The 23443-nt window shown below is 32.9% G+C and overlaps 2 protein-coding genes and 1 long non-coding RNA gene across 6 annotated transcripts in view; 2 read left to right on the forward strand and 1 right to left on the reverse strand.

Annotated features, from left to right (window-relative positions):
• The window catches only part of LOC141387395 (centromere/kinetochore protein zw10-like), a 76146-nt gene extending 58761 nt beyond the window's left edge, over positions 1-17385 (forward strand). For all 4 annotated transcript variants that reach the window (XM_073957023.1, XM_073957030.1, XM_073957042.1 and 1 more), the window contains one exon: positions 17074-17385. In XM_073957023.1, coding sequence (XP_073813124.1) covers positions 17074-17286 — 213 coding nt within the window. In that variant the 3' untranslated portion in view covers positions 17287-17385. The remainder of the gene's footprint in view (positions 1-17073) is intronic.
• Positions 285-4645, reverse strand: LOC141387436 (uncharacterized). Its single transcript, XM_073957107.1, has 2 exons — positions 4587-4645; positions 285-4411 (listed from the first exon to the last, which is right to left on the reverse strand). Exon 2 carries the CDS (start codon positions 4341-4343, stop codon positions 3351-3353), a length of 993 nt encoding a protein of 330 aa, XP_073813208.1. The 5' UTR covers positions 4344-4411; positions 4587-4645; the 3' UTR covers positions 285-3350.
• A 2429-nt stretch (positions 17386-19814) lies between the features above and the next one.
• Positions 19815-21285, forward strand: LOC141387469 (uncharacterized). The gene is made up of 2 exons (XR_012408572.1): positions 19815-20276; positions 20965-21285. It is a non-coding gene; the product is annotated as an uncharacterized lncRNA (long non-coding RNA).
• Positions 21286-23443: the final 2158 nt, after the last annotated feature.

Raw genomic sequence — 23443 nt, forward strand, 5'->3', positions numbered from 1 at the left:
AGCCTCTCTGAGAGAATATTTCCTTTGGTAAACAACGGGGGATATGTTTAAAATGTACTTCACTTATAAAATAAAGGCTATTAATATTAAATATTTTTTCTGTTTTGCTTATTTTTCATCTTATTTTTAGCGACTGCACTACACTAATTATTGGTTAATAATTGCATGCATTTTAATTCTAAATTTATCGCAATTTCTAAAAACGATTGCAAAGGACTTTTTCCAATTTCTCTTGTTATATTGTGTAAAAAAATGCTGCCAATTATTTACTAATATAGTTTTTTTTTTTTTTTTTTTTTTTTTTTTTTGTTCGAACGTTCCCACGCCTCACTTTCCCACCCCTGCCGACCGAGGGGGCGACCTCCCTTTTACGTAGGGATCGCGTACACACCATGATCCGCATCATGATGGGGTATGAGAGGGAAATTGAAAACCAGCTACAGAATTTACTTCATCAGCTAGTTAGTTACTAATACATTTTTATATACTATTCATTTAAAAATAAAATTATGTTAGATTTTATAAGGTCAAGGCTCATGCCAAAGTCTACATTACAATACATGGAATTAAAATCTACACACATTTTGTTAATAGGATCTCCCATAGAGTAATTCGTGCGGTGGAAATCTCTAAATAAGGGTTGATAGTTTCTAATTGTTCTACAAGGAACATTTATTCTAATAGATGATATTAAGAAATCCGAGGGAATATTACCCATTAAAATTTTATGCACCATCATAGTGTTTAACATTGTGCGTCTACTTTTTAATGTAGGTAATCGAATTAATTTTAACCTGCTTGTATATGAAGGCAAGACAAAATCGCTATTCCAATGTAAACCTCTCAGTGCAAAAAGTAAAAATTGTTTCTGCACTGATTCAATTTTATCAGAATACACTGCGTATTGAGGGTCCCATACAACAGAACCATATTCTAATATAGGTCTTACAAGTGACGTAAATAGTTGTTTTGTTATATAGGGATCTGAAAATTCTTTGGCCCATCTTTTTATAAATCCTAAAACTCCATGCGCTTTATTAACAATAGAAATTACATGATTATTAAATTTTAATTTTCGATCCATCAAAAGGCCAAGATCAACAAATGATGCTACAGTTAATAATTGAGAACCGTTAATATTGTATTGCCTTATTAAAGAAGAAGATCTGGAAAAACACATATGTTTACATTTTTTTAAGTTTAAGTCCATACAGTTGATTTTACACCATTGAAAAAGGCTATTTAAATCACTCTGGAGAAGATCAGCTTGCTTTTCCGATTTATGAGTAATGAATAGCTTGACATCATCAGCGTACATTAGCAATCTAGAATGCATTATTGAGTTTGGCAAGTCATTTATGAATAAAAGAAAGAGAACCGGTCCGAGGTGACTTCCTTGCGGAACACCCGATGGCACGTCAATCGATTTTGAGACACATCCATCAAACAAAACTGTTTGTGATCTATTTTGTAAATAAGAAGATATCCATCTTACTAAATTAGTATTAAAGCCCATATAATCTAATTTATACAACAAAAGCCTATGGTTAACCCTATCAAATGCTTTGCTGAAATCTGTATATATTGTGTCAGTTTGATTATGCCGAACAAATCCTTTTATTACATTCGATGTGAATTCTATAAGGTTTGTTATGGTCGAAAGACCACTACGAAAACCATGCTGATATGGACTTAGCATGGGTTGAATTTTATGGGAAATTACAGAAGTAATTAATTTTTCGAACAATTTAGGAATTGCACTTAATTTTGCAATTCCTCTATAATTGGATACATTAGTCAGACTGCCTGACTTATGTAAAGGTACAATATAAGACTTTTTCCATATTGCGGGGAAATGACCGAATTTAAGGGAATAGTTAAACAATAGAGTTAAAGGAGTTGACAATGCAACTGAACAATGCTTCAGAATTAAACTAGGTATTCCATCGGGACCTGGACTTTTAATGGGTTTTAAACATCGCAGACTTTTGGAAACGTCTTGGTATTGTAAGAAAGGCATGTAAATTTCATCAATCTGAGATAATTTATAAGGATATGTATCTCTAATTTGGCAAGATGCATTTGAATAAGTTGTAGCAAAAAATTCTGCAAAACATTCAGCAATGTCTGTGTTTTTAGTAAATTCTTGATTATTGAATTTCAATAAAGAGGGTTTAGAAGGTGTTTTTCTTTTTAAATTAACAAAGTCATAGAAGGACTTAGGATTGGACTTAAAATTTTCTTTAATCTTGTTAAGGTACTCATTATATGATCTACGAGATTCTAGCGTATACTTAGACCTAGCTACAGAATAATTGGCGTAGTCAATTGAAGAACCTGACTTTTTATATTTACGAAAAAGTTTATTTTTGGAATTTTTTATAGTTGATAACTCAGGAGTAATCCATGGAAATTTATAAGAATTTGTGACTTTAATAGTTGGAATACATTCAAGCATAAATTTATTTATGATTTCATAGAATTTGTTAATTTTAATATCAAGATCAATATCACTGCTGCAAAGACATACCGATGTCCAGTTAACAGAAGAAATAAGAGAATTGAGTTTCCGAAAATCTGTTTTTTATAATTAAGGACAGTTTTTAACACTTTGGACTGATTTTCCCCAAAGGAATGATTATGGGTCATGGTTATACATAATGAGGGATGATGAATATCTTCAGGAATAGAAATTGGTGGAATGCTAATTATTTCAAAATATTGAGTAACATTTACAAATGCTAAATCAAGGATTCTATCGTAACTATTCAGTATATCGTTTATTTGATGAAGATTGAGGTCACAAAATCGACTAACAATTTCGAATGTATCTTGATTAGCATTCGCCCGGGATGTTAGTGGTGTTAGAGCTTCAGAATCTGGTAATAAGAGCCATTTAACAGAGGGCATATTAAAATCGCCCAGAACCAAAATTCGATCGGTTTCATTCATATTTCCAACGATTGAACTGATTGCGGATATATGTTTTTTATATATGTCAAGTTGAGAAGAAGGAGGAATATAGGAACAAGTTATAAATAATTTAAAATTGCCTAGTTCAATGGATATACTTAAAAATTCAATATCAGGAATATTATTTATTTCAATTAAATTAGTGGAATAAGAGGAGTCAACTGCAATAAGGACTCCACCACCTTTTTTAGCAACACGATCATTTCTGAATATTTGATATTTCGGACATAAAACTTCACTATTTAATACAGCTTTTTTTAACCAAGTTTCAGATAAAACAATTGCATCATAATTAAAACCGAAGCTATCAGTATATAAGCGAGTTAATTTTGTATTTAAACCCCTTACATTCTGATAGCATATAGAAATAGAATTTTTTAGTTTTTTGAAACTGTAGCTGTTCGCGGAGGCAAATGTGCTAACTTGTCGTTTCTTTCCACAAATTCTTTTATAAAAGCATTTACAGGCCAAAATTCTCTCGATATAATTTGATTAAATATTGACTGATTAGTAACAATCCTGAAAGAAGATCTACTTTCCGAAAATGCTGAACGAAGCTTGTAACATTTAAGAAAGTAATCTCCTTGAATACTTGATCTTATATAATCATAAATTTCGTCAGCCGTCGTTTCGGGAGGGAACCTTGACGCAAATACCATTTTCATAGCTGGAGGCATAGATAATGATCTTTGCACAGGTTGTTGGGTATGGCCTACATTGGCAGATGAGCCCCTTGAAGAGACAACAGGCAAGGATGTTGCCAACTCCTGAATACCTTGAGCAGATTGTGAGGTCTTTTCAAGACTAGCACCACCAGTACTCATTAACTCAGGAGTTGCTACAACCTCCTTTAACTGCTTGCTTACTTCCAAAGGCTTATCCAACACAACATTGGCGTATAACTGAGCACGACCAGATTCAGTTGTATCAGAAATATTAACTGGATCCGATTGTACTACAGTATCCCGAGAAACACTAGGTTTACGACTAGAAACAGTTTTACCTGTACTCTTTTTCGTCGACCTTTTGCGTTTCTGCCCGATAACCGATGGTGACGATGCAAATTCGTCCAAATCCGGATATTTGCTAAACAAATTTGAAACTTTATCAAAACGGGAACAAATTATGGAAAGTTCCCCTTTAATTGAAACTAGTTCGGAATGTAGATTCTTTGCAAAATTGTAAAAATCAGCAGAGATTTTTCTACAATTGGGACAGCACCAACGAATTCCATCATTTTCTTTAATTATGTCAGTAACTATTACTCTCATACGAGCACACTTACAATGCCATTGATCTAAACAAAACCAACATGTAACACAAACTTCACTATCATCACGAATATTACATATTTCGTATGAACAGACCATGTTAACTATATTTCAGTTTACTAATAAGTTAAAATTTTTTGGAGATTTTGTAGCTGAATTTCTTAATCCTTTAATTAAAAAAAAGCAATCTTTGGCAACTCTGTTTTGATATGATAACCACGCTGTTACAACAACACAATAAGCTAATGTAACAGAATATATGCACAAAACGAAATAGCCAATTAGACAAATTCAACACAAAAAAGCAGCTTATTAGCACAAATGTAATTAATAACACTTCACCAATTAGCACAATATTTAGACAATAAGTTATTTAATAATTTTAATAAACTTTTGATAACGTATACACGCTAATTTAATTAAAAATTGAATTTTTTTTTAAAAAATGCACAGAGCACACAAAAATTTGACACTACAGCGAACAGGGTTGCCAACTGAATGGTTAATAATTGCATGCATTTTAATTCTAAATTTATCGCAATTTCTAAAAACGATTGCAAAGGACTTTTCCCAATTTCTCTTGTTATATTGTGTAAAAAAATGCTGCCAATTATTTACTAATATAGTTTTTCTTCTATAAAACGACAACAAACAGCAATTTTTACATTTTAAACTAAAAGACAATAAAAAAATCTTTAATTTTTTTTGTTTACGATAGGCAATTTGGCCTCGAGAAATTACTCGCAAATTTACGCTCAATTACTCGATAATTTTACTCGATAACGAATGTTGTCATCCCAACTCGATATCGAATCACATAATTAGGCCCAAGGTGTCATTTAATGTCAAAATGCCTTCATCATATGGTAGAACCTAAAGAATACTAATTATTATTGTTTAAAAATAAAAAAATATATGGGGGTTTCTGAGTGAAATCGGAAACTTTTTCAAGATGAGGTTTTTGATTTCTTTTATTTTTTGCTGTGGTGATGCTGCCCATTAGCAAAACATTTTAGTATATTCTCAGATTTTTTTGACTAACGGTTCCAGAGATATCGCGCCTTGAAAAAGTCAAATTCTGTAAAAACTACATGTAAAGAAATACTCATAACTTCTTTAATATTGGTCCAATTTGAAAAAATCTTTTTTTGTATGTTTTGTTGTTTTATCGGCTATTTAATACAAAAAGCAAAAATTTCACAGTGGGCTTGGTAGCTATTTTTGCGATTTAATATTTAAAATCAATTTTTAAAGATGTTCTACCCCTTCGATTTTCTTTAATTTTGTTTGTATTAAACTACGTTCAATTACAAAAATTTTAAGTCCTATGTGGTAATGGGATTCGGACGATTACTATTTTTCTGATTTTTTCAATTTTTCAATACAAATTTTCCTTTATACCCGTGTGAAACATTTGTTATTTTACCAAAACAATACAAAATACATTTCTAAACATTTGTTACGTTGTTTTATTTAGGATTTTATCTTAAACATCTTAAAAACTTCTTCATGTTGCGACTTTAAGACTGGTTTTGTAATTAGTGTACCAGCATTAGAGGGCATTACTGAATGGCGTTTTTCAAAATAGAAAAATTACGCACTTTTTAAGATGTTTAAGATAAATTCCTAAATAAAACAACAAAACAAATGTTTAAAAATGTAAATGTAAAATAAAAAAAAAAACAATAAGGGTATTCAGGTTAAAACCCAAAATGCAAACTCATCAGAAATTAAGAATAATTCTCCTATTGAACACAACAATAACTACATAAACACTGAATCATTACTGTACCCAGAACATGATCCTGGTCCGTTTTTCGTCATGCTTTCTTTAACTAACTATAAGTGAAAACCGCTTACACCTGAGAAGTTTTTGCGGATTTTGAAAAAGTAATGTTCATAGGTGAGAAAAATCCAAAAACATAAAAAAATCTGCTACTTTTGGGCTATTTGGTCTACTTTTGTGAATGAATAAAAAGTTAATTTAAATTCATTATTTTTCCCAACGTTTCGTCGGCTTGTTTCCGACTTCTTCAGGGGATATTTTATTTGAATTTCCTGTTAACAAAGTTTTGTTTCATTACAAATTTTTTCCAATGCATACAAGTTTAAGTTTTTAACTTACGATTAATCATTATTAATTCACTTATAATTATAAAAAACTGGACTTCACGAACACACATTTTGTATAATCAATAAATAAATAATAAATAATCAAATGTAAAATTAAATTAAAACTAGTATCACAGAGGTGGTGCTTTAAGCTATTGCAACGGAGTATTGAAGTTTTGTGTTGTCCTTATCTTCTTTAGTGTTTATTGACATTTTTATTCTCTCTTGGATTCGCAAACTCTCCAATGTATATCGTTTGTTTTCTATTTTTTCTCTATCCAATATTCTGACATTTGCAAAGTCAGCTGAGTGGCCACTCTCATTGATGTGTTGCGCCAATGCTGTGTTGTCTTTTCCTTTCTTTATGTCTGTTTCGTGTTCATTCAATCTAATGCCTAATCTCCGTTTTAAAACCGAAAAAGCAAAGAGAGAAATAGAACGAACCGAATACAACTTCCAACTAAAACTTCTCAATGCAGAAATAAAAGAAACACACAGCAACATTAGAGAATGTAAGAAAGAAATAGAGAAAATAGAAAATTTAAATAATACACTGAACGAAACAGAGGTAAAACAATTTAAGAATGAGCAACGGAATAGGGCAATTAATATTAGAAAAAACACAAAGGAGACACACTTATCCAAATTACAAAAATTAAAAGACAACAAATTTAATAAACTAAACTTGAGACTAAATGAGGATTGGTTTGTAAACCGTACACATATTGAATTTACGAAGGAAATGAAGTGGCTTTTATCTATGGGGAAAAAATTTTCACTTCCAGTTCACAGGAAAAATTTCAAACCAGTACCATTAATAGCTGATATGGAACAATGGGTCCAAACATTGAAAAATGACAATGAGAAAGAAATAACAAGGGCAAAAATAGCAGGAAGAATAGCAAATCATCGCAGAAGTCTTACAAATACAGAAATGGAGATGTTCATAATGGGCATACATGACATAACTAAAGAATTTTTAAATAAACACAAAGATGAAATAATGGTAACGACTGCAGATAAAGGGAATAAAACAGTAATAATGTACAAAGAGGAATACAAGAATAAAATGGAAAACTTACTCGAGGACAAAACAACATATAAACAAATCAGATCGGATCCGACTACCAAATTGCAGACATTGAATAACAACTTGGTTTCAGATTTATTCAAAAACAACTTTATTTCAAAATTTGAGAAAAAGAAACTGACGAGTATAGCAGCTGAAGCGCCAGAACTGTATGGTCTGCCCAAAATACACAAAACTGGGATACCACTCAGACCAATCGCATCATCAATGAAAGTTCCCTGTTATAACATGTCCAAACTACTGGGAAAAATTCTTCAAAATCTAGTCTCAACATCATATAACATAAAAAACGCCACTGAATTGAAAAATAAATTACAGATGATAACTTTGGATAAGGACGATATTCTAATTTCATTTGACGTGGTATCACTTTTTACGAATATACCGATATATTTGGCAATCAAAAATACGATGGAAAAATGGGAAATACTACAAAACCACACAACGATTCCAAAACATAAATTCCTGAAGATTCTTCAATTCTGCTTAAACGATAACAATTACTTCCAGTATGATAACAAATTTTACCATCAAACATATGGTATGCCAATGGGCAACCCTTTATCGCCAACTATTGCCAATATAGTACTTGACAAACTTCTTGACGACGTAATAGAGGAACTTAGAAAAATGGACATTGAAATAAAACACATTTCAAAGTATGTTGACGATATTTTTGCGATAGTAAATAAAAACCAGTTGGAAACAATTCTTGATAAGCTTAATGCATACCACAACAAATTGCAGTTTACCGTTGAGAAGGAAGAAAACGGAGCTATCCCATATCTTGACATGAAAATACTAAGAAAAAACGACAAAATCATAACAAACTGGTATGCAAAACCCACATCGTCAGGTCTAATTATAAACTACAACTCGACACAAACATACAGCATGAAAATAAATACAGCAACAAATTTAGCAAAAACGGTCTTTACATTAAGCGACAAAATATTTCACAAAGAAAACACAAAAATCTTAAAAGATATATTAAGAAAAAACAATTTCCCAACACCAATCATAAAAAATATCATATCAAAAAGTACCAAAGGAAATATAACACAATTTGACAAAGAAAAACAAAATTACCTCAGCATACCATTTATCCCAAAGTTAACAGAAAACAGAACAATAAGAAATATGATAAACCCAACAAAAACATCCATTGCATACAAATCCAACGAGACGTTGAAAACTATTTTTGCAAGAAAAACGAAAAAGAGAGACAAACTTCAAGAGAATGATGTTGTCTATGAGATAACTTGCAAGGGAAATGAACGAGAACAGTGCAATAAGGTTTATGTGGGGACAACGAAACGGAGATTAGGCATTAGATTGAACGAACACGAAACAGACATAAAGAAAGGAAAAGACAACACAGCATTGGCGCAACACATCAATGAGAGTGGCCACTCAGCTGACTTTGCAAATGTCAGAATATTGGATAGGGAAAAAATAGAAAACAAACGATATACATTGGAGAGTTTGCGAATCCAAGAGAGAATAAAAATGTCAATGAACACTAAAGAAGATAAGGACAACACAAAACTTCAATACTCCGTTGCAATAGCTTGAAGCACCACCTCTGTGATACTAGTTTTAATTTAATTTTACATTTGATTATTTATTATATATTTATTGATTATACAAAATATGTGTTCGTGAAGTCCAGTTTTTTATAATTATAAGTGAATTAATAATGATTAATTGTAAGTTAAAAACTTAAACTTGTATGCATTGGAAAAAATTTGTAATGAAACAAAACTTTGTTAACAGGAAATTCAAATAAAATATCCCCTGAAGAAGTCGGAAACAAGCCGACGAAACGTTGGGAAAAATAATGAATTTAAATTAACTTTTTATTCATTCACAAAAGTCGACCAAATAGCCCAAAAGTAGCAGATAGTACATAATTACCATTGGTCAACAACAACAAATACATAAAAAAAAACGTTGGAGCGCTTTTTAAATATATCGCGGGCAAAATTCACAATTTTGGGATTTTAGGTTTTCACGATTTTGCTTGGTCCTATCGAAATGAGACTAAAGAAAATGTTGTAGCAGTGAAAATTTTGTACAAGATTCACGGGCATAATATTTTCGTAGGTTTTACCGTTTTTGAGATATAGAAGTTCAGATCAATCATTCAGATTTTTTTCTCAGGCCCTCAGGATTTTGCTTGAAAACCGCAAGGCCTATCGGAATGGGACTAAAAAAATATTGTAGCTGTGAAAATTCTCTACTCACTATCAAATCAAAAACATGAATATATAATAAAATAATATATATCCAATAGAAAGTGTCTTTAAGAAAACATTGATGAATCGTTCACGACACTTCCAATTCGTTCACGACTCCTTGCAGACAGCCCTTTGGGATCGTTGACGACTTTTTCACACAAGTGTCCAGTATTCATGCACGACAACTTGGGCGACAAGGTAAGCGAAGCTGTCGTCGACGACGACTTCGAAGACAAAACCCTTATTTCGTTGACGACAGCTTTACAGACAATGTCTTGCTATTTGTCGTTAACGACCCTACTAAAGACTCATTTTGTTGTCGTGTGTCAAATTTTTATTTTTATTACATTAAAAATACACCATTTTATAAATGTTATCTTACATTAATAATGATTCGTTCCTGAATATTCTCCGATCCACATATTTTGGAATTTATCCGCGCTTCAATTTCTCATCTCAACCTATGGAGTGGCGACATCCTTTATATATGGATTCTGTAAAAAGAAAACATTATGAATGAATGCTGACAATAACCACTAAAATAATCTATAATCTTACCATATATGACTGCCGCATCTTTTAATACCGCTGGGATTTTCGGAGTTTTCCATGACTTCACTACATATATGTATTAAAAGAATAAATTATTTTTAAAGTTCCTTAATATAATTTTTCTCACTTACCGCTCTTTGGTTAAAGCACACTGATTAGTATTGACGTGATTTCAGATATTATCTTACAATTATTCCAAAATGAATATTGTATATTTGAATCAATATGTGAACAATCATTTCATAGCACGCTTTTTTCAACATTTTTGAGTTTGTTGGCACGACACTTTGCAAGATATGTGTTGTATCCTTCATTATCTTTATCGAAATCCCTATCTGTTATACTTATATTTTACTGTAATCAATGTTTGTCTTTATACACTCATTTACCAATACCTGTTTTATTGTAAACCGTAATCTTAGGCTTTACATAACCATTGTTAAATATCAGTTTCCCTTCTTGTTATAACCATCAACAGTGTCACACGTATTATTTCCTTTAGTTTATAATGTTTTATTAATAAAGTGATTTCAATATTAAACAATGATCGACCACGCGTCTTCTTATTTAATTATGTCATAGTACAGACGTAACAATTGGCGACGAGGATGGGATAGAAAAAAATCAATTTAAATTTCAACATTTCAAATTATCACGCTAATAACAATTGGCGATGAGGATCAAATAGAAAAATCAATTCAATTTTCAAAAATAAGATGATCAAGCCAACAACTATTGCAACGAGGATGGATTACGAAAAAAATTCAAGCAGAATTTCAGCTGTCGAATTATCAAGACAAAAAAAATTACAAGACAACAATTGGTAAATTTACGTCAACTCATAAATAACAATTGGTACGAGGTAAACTAGTGCAAAATAACATTTTCCAACAATACAAAAAGATCAAGAAAATAATCAATTTCAAAATGGCCGACGAACAAATGAAAAAGTTACTTGAAGCCATAACCTCTGCTGCATTGGCACAGCAGCAAGCTACATACAGTACGAGCATCAACATCATTTCAAATTTCAAACCATTTAATCCAAAAGTGGAAACATTTCAATCGTACAAAGAAAGGCTAGAAATTCATTTGCAAATAAAAAACGTTTTCGACAACAAGGAACTTTGTGCAAAGCTACTCTTACAATACATTGGCACGGAAAATTATTCAGCCATTTCAACATTGGCCGCACCAAAAACTGTTTCGGAACTGAAGTATGAAGAAATTATTGCACTCCTCGATCAACATTATAGTCAAAAAATGAACATTCTTGTGGAGCAACACAGGTTTTTATCAGAAGTGCAAAACGAAAATCAATCAATTGCCGAATTTGTGACAACATTGCAAAAAAGAGCCGCTACGTGCGAATTTGTATGTATGTGTAAGAAGTCTGTCACTGATCTATTTTCCAGGGCACAATTCATCAGAGGTCTACGTGACAACAACATTCGAGAGCAATTACAGCAAAAGCCGGACGAATCATTTCAACAACAAACATACAAAACGTCACATATAGAATCATTCTCATCGAACGAATATGGTGTAAACAAAATTATTGACATTTACAACAAAACAGAAATAGCGTCACCAGAAGTGAAAAAATTTAATACAAAAGTGTTGATAAATGGGCGCAAGCAAGCCTTCGAGGTCGATTCAGGAGCAGGTTGTACATTAATTCCAGTCAGCGAGTTCAAAAAATTGAAATTACAAATTCCAATCGAAAAATCAACAATTTCTTTCCGGTCGTACACTGGTGATACTTTTGTGCCAATTGGAGTGGTAAAAGTGCAAGTCTCGTACAAAGGTAAACAATCAAATGAGGAAATGTATAACGTTCCAGAAAAATATACACCATTATTGGGCAGAGTGTGGATAAGACATCTAAAAATTGATTTCAACGAATTAGACCAAAATGGATGTGAGGAAAGTGCAAAACCAGTTTTTATAAAGGAAGTACAATTTCCTTTTACTCTACGCGAGAAATGTGAAAAAGAAAATCAAGTGCATCTAACAACAAAAAATCCAGAATACCTGAAGTATGAACAAGATCAAAAACTCAAAAACGTTTTAAATTCAATTCGGTTCAAAAAGCCTAAAGAAAATAAAAAAGCTGTGTTTCATCAAATTAGCGTGGGAGAAGGAGTACGCATAAAATGGTATATACAAAACAAAGAAATATCAAAGTTCGGAGTCGTTCAGAAAAAAGTAGAAAGTTGCAATTATATCGTTCAATTGGATAATGGATATTTAATCAAATGCCACATCAATCAAATATACACAAATATATGCCACAACAGATCAAGAATACTTCTAACATTCAGTATTCCAATAACAAACGTACAAAAATGGAACAAATCTTAATACATCGTCATCCAAATCCCACTTCGACTGAAAACTCATCACATCAACAGTCATCTGTGCCCAACATTTACTGAAGATAAGCAGTCATATATGTCCTCATTAGCTCAAACGACACGAACGAATCAAGAACAACATTCACCAATGCCTAAACCACTTAGAAGAACTGCCCGTATCAGAAGACCACTCCACATATAGGCGGCCATGCCTTTTATTAGCGTGGGAGATTGTTGTATCCTTCATTATCTTTATCGAAATCCCTATCTGTTATACTTGGGCCTAATTATGTGATTCGATTCGATTGTGAATTTACTCGTGAATAAGTTTTCGACACGAGGAAAAAACGGCATGATAAGACTCAATCGAAATCGTTGATCGAATGTTTCGAGAGTAACCGGTAATCGAACTATGTGTTCTTCAGGGAATGTTATGAAGGTAGATGTCAAAAAAATGTGTTTATTTCAAAGCAAAAACTAAAAAACAAAATTATGGATGAAAAATGTAAATATTTGTGGAATTTTTTGAACAATACATTGAATAATAATTTCGGAATGAAGTTGTGCTAAGAAAATATGAAAATTAGTAATGTTTGCAAAATTGTTTTGACATTCTTGTTACAGTTTGCTAATACATCTACCTTAATAATTCTCTCACAAAATAAATGAGAGAATTTGGTCGGTGTTTTGACTTAGCCTCTCTGAGAGAGTATTTCCTTTGGTAAAAAACGGGGGATGAACTGTTTAAAATGCACTTTATTAAAAGTTGTTCACCTATAAAATGAAGGCTATTAATTTTAAATAATTTTTTGTTTTGCAGAAATTCATATTTTTTCAACTTGTATTTTAACGACTGCAAACACTAATTTTTGGTTAATGATAGCATGCATATGTATTTATTTTAATTCTAATTTTATCACAATTTCTCAAAACGACTGAAAAGGACTTTTCCCAATTTCTCTTGTTATTTTGTGTAAAAAATGCTCACAATTATTTACTAATATCATTTTTCCTCTATAAACTGTCAATAAACAACAATTTTTTACATTTTAAACAAAAATACAATAAGAAATCTTTCATTTCGTTTATTTACGATAGGCCATTTTGCTACGAGAAATTACTCGCAAATTTATGCTCAATTTCTCGATAATTTTACTCAATAACGAATGTTGTCATCCCAACTTTGAGTACTCGGGTCGAAACAACTCGATATCGAATCACGTAATTAGGCCCCTTGTATTTTACTGTCATCAATGTTTGTCATTATACACTCATTTATCAATATCTGTTTTATTGTAAACCGTAATCTTATTCCGGGCATACACTATGGGCATGCAGGACAGCATTTGTAATAGTATTAGTAAATTTTGAAGTTTTTGTCAATGTATTTGGGAGTAGTTTTGGCAGGATTGAAATCAAAATAGTTTTGATTTTGTAAATGAACCCCTTTCAATCCGATGAATTTTGTTTATTTTCCAAGTAACCAACAAATAATTTTTGAAAACAACAAATATTATTTGTGAGGAAATTAAAAAAATTGGAAAACTTCAACCCAAAATCGAGTTTTGGAGGAAAATTCGTCATTCTTGGAATATGGATTGAAGGAATGCCACACACTATTCAATAACACACGTACACAAGGGTTCATTTGGCAGTGCAGTTTGGCAGTATAGTGTATGCCCCGCATTAGGCTTTACATAACCATTGTTCAATATCAGTTTCCCTTCTTGTTATAACCATCAACAGTGTCACACGTATTATTTCCTTTAGTTTATAATGTTTTATTAATAAAGTGATTTCAATATTAAACAATGATCGACCACGCGTCTTCTTATTTAGTTATGTCATAGTACAGACATAACAATATGGTCATGCATAGCGTCGTGCACGACTATTTCGGTAATTTCGTCAACGAATCGTCGACGAAAATGTCGTCGATGACTTGATTTTCTATTGGGTATGTACAGTTAGGCAAGAAATGTATTGCAAAAACCAAAATTGTAGAATATTTCATATTACTTGTTCGTTTATGGCAACAAGTTATGTAAAAACTATACGGTTTTTTGTGCAAATTTCTTGCTATAGGTCCTTACAAGAATATTCCGTCAAAACATGCAAAGGTTATTTGCGATTTATAACAAATACGGTCAAAAATAAGAATTAACTACTATTTGGGGGTGACAATAAAAGTATTGCAAAAATTACCAAATCGATGGTTTCTTCGAGAATTACCAAAGATGTGTTCTTTAATGAGTTGCCTATCCACTTTGGACATTCATTTGAGCATTAATGAGCTTAGTTAAACCAAAAAATAAGGCTTGGTATGTTCCACTCTAAGGATACTGGTTCCCAATTTTTAGTAAATCTTGATCCTTCGTTGCATGATGTTTTTGGAGCTTTTCTTAAATTGGACCCAAACATTTTATGAGGGTTGATATCAGGATGTTGGTCCGATGCATTTAAGAGTTTTGTGTCGTTATATTACATCGGCAATTTACACAAATAAGATTAACATGTAATTATGTGGCCTTTGGAATGGTGGTAGTAGACTTTGTTTGAGCATTCGGGATCGATTTTTCTGACTTTCAGACTAATGACTATTAAATATTTCTTAATAATGTCAGTAGGAATGCCTTCCCAATCATTACTATATCCGTGAACCCAATTTTGCATACTATTTTCCATGTTAAAGAATATAGTACGCAAATATTCGGTATTCCAGCTTCTCCAGTAGCGGTTTAATTTCCATATTTGATGGGTTTTATTGGATTTGGCGCAATTTTTTGGATTTATTATGATAGCAGAGGATAATATCTATTAACTTAGCAAAAATTAAACCATATCAATACCATTGGGAGACGAAATAGTGCTCTGTCGTAGGTCGTTCCAAAATACTACACTGGTGTAAATTTTTTCCATATACTTTCCAGAGGTATTTCGATTTTCTCAAAGCCAAAATCGGACTGTTTTGCATTGTTCCATTATCCTACAACACATATTGAGTCAAATATTCATTCTTTGCCTACTTGCCTGTGGCCTATTCGTCATGGTTTATTGTTGATATGGTCGCATGCGTTTTTTACCTGTCTGAAGACCCTCCAGGACGGCATTTTTTATCACTGAACTTTATTACATTCAATACTGTTATTCTATTATTAGCCGCAAAAGTCATAAAAATGCATAATGACCGCAAAAATTTGCAAAAATTTTATAGTTTTATAGTACTGATTTTCCCTTTGCAATACTTTTATTGTCACCCCCAAGTAGTAGTTAATTCTTATTTTTGACCGTATTTGTTATAAGTCGCAAATAATCTTTGCATATTTTGACGGAATATTGTTGTAAGGACCTATAGCAAGATATTTGCACAAAAAACCGTATAGTTTTTACATAATTTGTTGCCATAAACGAACAATTAATATGAAATTTTCTACAATTTTGGTTTTGCAATACTTTTCTTGCCTAACTGTATATAGTTTTATGTCTTTTATCAAATTTTGTATTCATTAGTTGTGATTGTATGTGTAAATTTATTAAAAAATGTGGAATGTGTGTGTGAATTTTCTTTTTCATTTTCAAAATGAACCAAATCAATCCGATGAATAGGGTTTATTTTCAGAATTGTCAAAGGGCTATTTTGGGAAATAAAAAAATATGTATTGCGAAGAATTAAAAAACAATTAAATTCATTCGCATTTTTGAGGAAAATTTGAAGATTTCGATTGCAGACTGAAAGCTGATTAAACCCTTTGCTTTACAATTATCAAGCACACACGTACAGAAGGAGTTCATCGGATTGACCATCAATTTGATAGTGAGTGTCCTGCTTAAACCCCGTCTTTTAACAGTACATCCTAATAATTATGCGACCTCCTGAACATCCACAACTTCCTAAGTCCCAATTTACATTAGGCAAGTTTACTTGCGGCATGTCCCTGTTTGTAGGAGAGACACGGAAAGGGTATCGGCAATTTTCAGGCAATTCCTTTTATATTTTTCGTATTTGACATTATTTTCATTGTTTTGAAAACAAAACTTGTCGGAACAGAATTGCCTTTTATAAACGCAAAAGGCAAGTTTTAAAAGGAACTAGAACAATTGCCGCAAGTAAACTCTCCTAATGTAAATCTGGACTAGCCGGCATTCGGAAAGTCAGTCTGATGATGGAAGTGTCGTCTAAATAAGTTACAATCATAAGGTCTGTTCGATAACAAATTTGTACAAACTTTACAAAATGCTGTTCAATAACAAACTTGTATAGTAAAAGTGAAATGAGAGGCAGTTGCAAGTACTTACAAATACTTTTTACTTGCGAAGTTATCGAACAGACATATAATATGGGTAACGTTGGCTGCCAGTGTTGAACATATCTCGACATAGAAACTAGTTTCTGATATAAAATTCATTCATACAGGAAAACATATTGTCCGTTGTACATTATAATAACTTTATTTTCTTATGTATAACTATCTTTTTAGGAGAAACATGAAGTTCTACAAATATCTTCTTGGATGAAATTACAACAGTTGCAAATGATCCTTAATGCTTCATTACAAGAAATTATAGACCAATGGTGTGATGGAGCTGGAATTTTGACTGCCAATTATAAAGCCGAAGAATTGCGCCATTTAATTCGTGCTCTTTTTCAAAACACAGATCGCCGAGCAAAAGCACTGTCAAGGATTGTTTAAACTAGAAAATTAAAAAAAAAAAATATTACCAATTAAATAAAATGCTATGTATATGATTAAAATATATTATAATAAAACATGCCCTTTCTTAAAGTTTAATTATAACTTGATGCTACAAAAATACTTATTTGTACAACTGTCTCCTAGATTAGCCATAAATACCTAAAATAAAACATTACAGACATAAAAAGAACGAATGAAAATATTAATACTTACCCAAGATAAATCATTAAAATTATTCTAAAAAGGATTAGTTCTTTCGGAATATTTTATTTTTAACCCAGATATGCCTGCCGATTGCTTGATTGTGGTCATTTTGAAAGTATTTTTATAATATTTTAGAAGCAAATGAGAAATAAAAGCAGTATGTTTATATCTTTTTATAAATTTATTTAGAAAAAGTGATTTTTGAGGCTCATGGATTTATTTTATAACATTTCACATGTAGTCCAAAGTCACATCTTCGGCATCTAATTAAGTTTTTTTTTTTTTTTTTTTGATAGCAGGCTCCACATCGTGTTTGATTTTCGTATGAAATTGGTTGGCACCTTCGAAGAACTGGAACTCTAAACTCAGTACACATCTACACCACTAGGTGTAGATGTGTACTAAGATATCAAAAAAATTAACCGTACTTTGATAAACGTGACATATCAAGGTAGCAAAAATGTTGTGTTCACTATATATAGGTCATTGGGCATATTTCATTCATATTCATTTTTTCATAATCTAACATGTATCCAAAGCCTTCATGCCAATTAATGAGAATACAATATGCATAACAATTTGATGGAACTACTCTAACAAAGTGACATGTCAAACATGCACATATTATAATTAAATATACATTATTGAGTATATAGAAATAATTGACAGAATATAACGAATTATTAAATTATATTCATGTAAAAAGTGCACTGAGAAAATATTGGAAAAAAATAACAACTCATCATTCAAGGTGATATCAAGTTTTTTATAAAATGTGGTCGGGGTAATATTGAAATTTTTTAATTCATAAGGTAAAACGTTATACAAACGCGCAAAACGAACTAGAAATGAGTCGTTTAAGAGATGCCCAGCAAAATTTGACGGAAGGGGTTCTTTGCGATGACGTGATTTCATGTCATCTTTTGCATTGGTTCAAAGGAAGTCGTGAAAGATCCGATCTTTTCATTAGGATTTGAACCAATGCAAAGGAAGTCGTGAAAGATCCGATCTTTTCATCAGCATTTGTACCGATTCCATCGATCCAATAGAGATGATGTTTGTGTTTTTATTTACACACCTGTTTATTTTCATTTTGGTATGTTCCAGTACTGCAAAAATCTACTAATTTTTACTATTTTTTCCGATAGCATAAAGGAAAAATTGTTATCGTAGTAAAAATAAGTAGATTCTTGCTGTTTCTGGAACAGACCAAAGTTGTTAGAACTGTCGTCGTGATGTTGTCTTACATTTCCTGCATATCAAACAACTAAAACTTCTAAAAAATTGGTATTATATGAAGTCCCAACCATCGAGCTAATAATAGAATCGGACTGCACACATTGATATTTTAAAAGTTCTCTTGTCTGTTCTAAATCTGACATAGAATGAAATCAATCAAATCTCGCTTCTTGGAATTTGAAAAAAAAAGTCCGAAACGAAAAGGAACAACAATCTGAAAATAAAGAAGAAACTACTTTTGGAAAGAAACAATTAAAAATAAATTAATTAAGCATAAATGGTATTTTCCATAAAAAATCTCTCCTCCCCGTTCGTTACATTTTGTTCTTAGAGATCCCTAAAGCAAGCCGGGTTGTAGATCCCTACATATTTCCGTCACTAAACAAAAGAGTATAAATTACCAAAATGTTGTTATAAAATAACAAAATTATAAAATAAAAGTAATTTACGAAATAAAAATACTTAAAGGAGTGCATTTGGAGTCTATGTTGAAATCTGAACTGGTGATGGGAAGATAATTGAAAAAACCTTTTGTAAGATGAAAGAATATCAGTTGCGGAGAACGGAGGAAGTAATCTTTTGCGTTGCAGCGGTGGTGATTACATTGCAATTTTGGATGTAAACTTTTGAAAAACTAAACTGATAAATTAATTGTAGCTATTTCATGAATTCGTTTGAATTAATAAAGAGTTTGGTTTTTCATGAAAACCATATTTCAATACAGCATTTCCATTTTCCAAACAAGACATGAAAATTTCATGCCAAGGGGTTGGTGAAAATGACATGCCAAAGCATTGGTTAAAATGACATGTCAAAGCATGGGTGAAAATGACGTGTCAAAGCATTGGTGAAAATGACATGTCAAATCATTGGTGGAAATGACATGCCAAAGCATTGGTGGAAATGACATGTCAACGCATTGGTTAAAATGACATGCTTAGGATCCAGAAAAGAACGTCATCTTTTGGGGTCCACGCTCATATAAAATTCATCGATGAAGATGCTAAAAAGATGACATGCTAGATCACTTGCACCCATGATTGAATGTCATCTTTGGCATCGAACATTTTGCTGGGTGGGTATTTAAAGTTGATTTCGCCTGATAGAAGAGCAAAAGACAAATTCTCTAAGAAGAAAATATGGGCATTGGTGCTTAATGGTTTTGAAAAAACTAAGCAACAGTCGAGAGTCTACAAAGGATGTGAAAGAACACCCGAAAAATTCAATCACATATGAAGTAAAATGAACACGGGTCTTCAACCTAAAAACAAAACGAATAATTCGGTTTACTGTCAACCGAATGAGATTCATATTACTCGAACTGGAGCCGGAATAGACTTCTATACAGTATAGAAACGTTGGTAATACTAATGCATGGACCAAACGCTTCCTAATTATAATGATGTGACCATCAAAACTCAACTTATTATCAAGGACCACTCCCAAACATAGCAACTCGGACACAAACTTAATATTCCTTTGCTTTACAATTATCAAGCACACACGTACAGAAGGAGTTCATCGGATTGACCATCAATTTGATAGTGAGTGTCCTGCTTAAACCCCGTCTTTTAACAGTACATCCTAATAATTATGCGACCTCCTGAACATCCACAACTTCCTAAGTCCCAATTTACATTAGGCAAGTTTACTTGCGGCATGTCCCTGTTTGTAGGAGAGACACGGAAAGGGTATGGAAATGGAAAAAATTGCTCGTATCGGCAATTTTCAGGCAATTCCTTTTATATTTTTCGTATTTGACATTATTTTCATTGTTTTGAAAACAAAACTTGTCGGAACAGAATTGCCTTTTATAAACGCAAAAGGCAAGTTTTAAAAGGAACTAGAACAATTGCCGCAAGTAAACTCTCCTAATGTAAATCTGGACTAGCCGGCATTCGGAAAGTCAGTCTGATGATGGAAGTGTCGTCTAAATAAGTTACAATCATAAGGTCTGTTCGATAACAAATTTGTACAAACTTTACAAAATGCTTTTCAATAACAAACTTGTATAGTAAAAGTGAAATGAGAGGCAGTTGCAAGTACTTACAAATACTTTTTACTTGCGAAGTTATCGAACAGACATATAATATGGGTAACGTTGGCTGCCAGTGTTGAACATATCTCGACATAGAAACTAGTTTCTGATATAAAATTCATTCATACAGGAAAACATATTGTCCGTTGTACATTATAATAACTTTATTTTCTTATGTATAACTATCTTTTTAGGAGAAACATGAAGTTCTACAAATATCTTCTTGGATGAAATTACAACAGTTGCAAATGATCCTTAATGCTTCATTACAAGAAATTATAGACCAATGGTGTGATGGAGCTGGAATTTTGACTGCCAATTATAAAGCCGAAGAACTGCGCCATTTAATTCGTGCTCTTTTTCAAAATACAGATCGCCGAGCAAAAGCACTGTCAAAGATTGTTTAAACTAGAAAATTAAAAAAAAAAAAATTATTACCAATTAAATAAAAATGCTATGTATATGATTAAAATATATTATAATAAAACATGCCCTTTCTTAAAGTTTAATTATAACTTGATGCTACAAAAATACTTATTTGTACAACTGTCTCCTAGATTAGCCATAAATACCTAAAATAAAACATTACAGACATAAAAAGAACGAATGAAAATATTAATACTTACCCAAGATAAATCATTAAAATTATTCTAAAAAGGATTAGTTCTTTCGGAATATTTTATTTTTAACCCAGATATGCCTGCCGATTGCTTGATTGTGCTCATTTTGAAAGTATTTTTATAATATTTTAGAAGCAAATGAGAAATAAAAGCAGTATGTTTATAGCTTTTTATAAATTTATTTAGAAAAAGTGATTTTTGAGGCTCATGGATTTATTTTATAACATTTCACATGTAGTCCAAAGTCACATCTTCGGCATCTAATTAAGTTTTTTTTTTTTTTTTGATAGCAGGCTCCACATCGTGTTTGATTTTCGTATGAAATTGGTTGGCACTCTTCGCAGTACACCCCCGCTCCAGTACCTTCATCCATGTTTGAACCATCAATAAAGATAGAAAGGCTATCGGGTAGTGGTCGGCCATGCTCCCATTCACTTCTATCAGTGATTATTTCCTTCGTTACATCAAAGTCCAGTGAAGGCGAAATATAGTCGGTTTCACTCCCCCCGTTGCCTAGTCCGGTCTGACTGCTTAACTGTTGTAAAATGCTAGCATGTCCAGACGCTGAAGAACGCCACAGGCTTAGCTCCTTGAGCCTCAAGGCAATACAGGATGCTTGATACTGAACCGGAATATCCAGGAGTTGGATGTTCAGTACCGCATTCAATGCTGCCTGAGGTGTGCTCTTTACTGCTCCAGTAATAAGAAGTGTTGCAGATCATTGCACAGTAGCTAACCTGGACAAATTGAACTTGCTGTTCAGGGCGTGCCACCAAACAAGACATCCATAGGTCAAAAAGTGGCAGACAGTACAGCCATGAGGTCTTAAACCTCAACTTGGAGTTCTTACAGGAGTAGAGTGCAACTAGACCTCTCTTAGTGCGCTCCTCTGTGTTCCTTTTCCATTTAAGCCGATGGTCAAGGACCACTCCCAGGTATTGCGCCCCAGTAGAGAGATTCAGCTGCACACCATCCAGTGTTGGTGGTACGAACTCGACGGTTTTCCTTTTCCTGGTGAATAGCACCAACTCTGTCTTTGCCGGATTCACACCAAGATCATTGATGTGAGCCCAGCGTGAGAATTTAGCAAGTGCTCCTTGCATTAGTTCGGACAACGCAGACAGAAATTTCCCACTAATCAGGATTACTACGTCATCCGCGTAAGCAACTACCCTAGTTCCTAGTCTGTTGAATTCCATGAGTACCCCATTAACACCAGTAGCCAGAGTAAGGCTCCCCCCTAAGGAGTGCCTCTGGTGACAGATCTCCTTATGGAGCTCTCCCCAATATTGATTAGCCTGCTTCCAAGCATGCTGTCAATCCACTTTATTAGTATAGAGCGGACACCCATAATTCTAGAACAGGATGGATGGATTCGAGTTTCACGTTGTTAAAGGCGCCCTCTATATCCAGAAAGGCAGCCAGAGTGAAATTCGATTCATCCAGATTCTTCTCTATGTACCCTACGACACTATGCAGCGCTGTTTCTGTCGATTTCCCGTTAATCGAAGCATGTTGTGAATTGCTTATAAGGTCTTGGCTAATGAAAGTTCTTATTTCTAAATCTAATAACCTTTCTAAAGTGTCTAAAAGGAAAGAGGAGATACTAATCGGCCTGTAGTCTTTCGGCAATGAGTGACTTGGTTTCCCAGCTTTGGGAATGTAGGTCACTGTTACCTCCTTCCAAAGCGCTGGAATGTGCGATAGTCGTAGACATGCCCTAAGGATCTTCTGAAGAACAGTTACCAGAACAGTCGGTGCGTTCTGAAGCATCGTTGGAATGATACCATCAGGTTCAGGAGATTTGTAGTGCTGAAAAGTACTGATCGCCCATGAGATTCTGTGATAGATTACTAGTCCGTCAACAAGTGCCATCTCCTCTGGGGTATGGGTCCTACTCGTGTCCACACTGGGTGTACCCTAATTGGCGTCCTCACTCCCAAGAAAATTGGTTCTTGTCAGCAGATCTAAAGCCTCTAGAGCGGAAGCTATCCTCCCAGGATAGTGATGAGCATTCGCATCACAGCCCATCACTAACCTGCAATTGCCCGTC

The sequence above is a fragment of the Musca autumnalis genome, unplaced genomic scaffold (genome assembly GCF_047663935.1).
Source record: "Musca autumnalis isolate F117 unplaced genomic scaffold, ASM4766393v1 scaffold_1, whole genome shotgun sequence".
NCBI lineage: Eukaryota > Metazoa > Arthropoda > Insecta > Diptera > Muscidae > Musca > Musca autumnalis.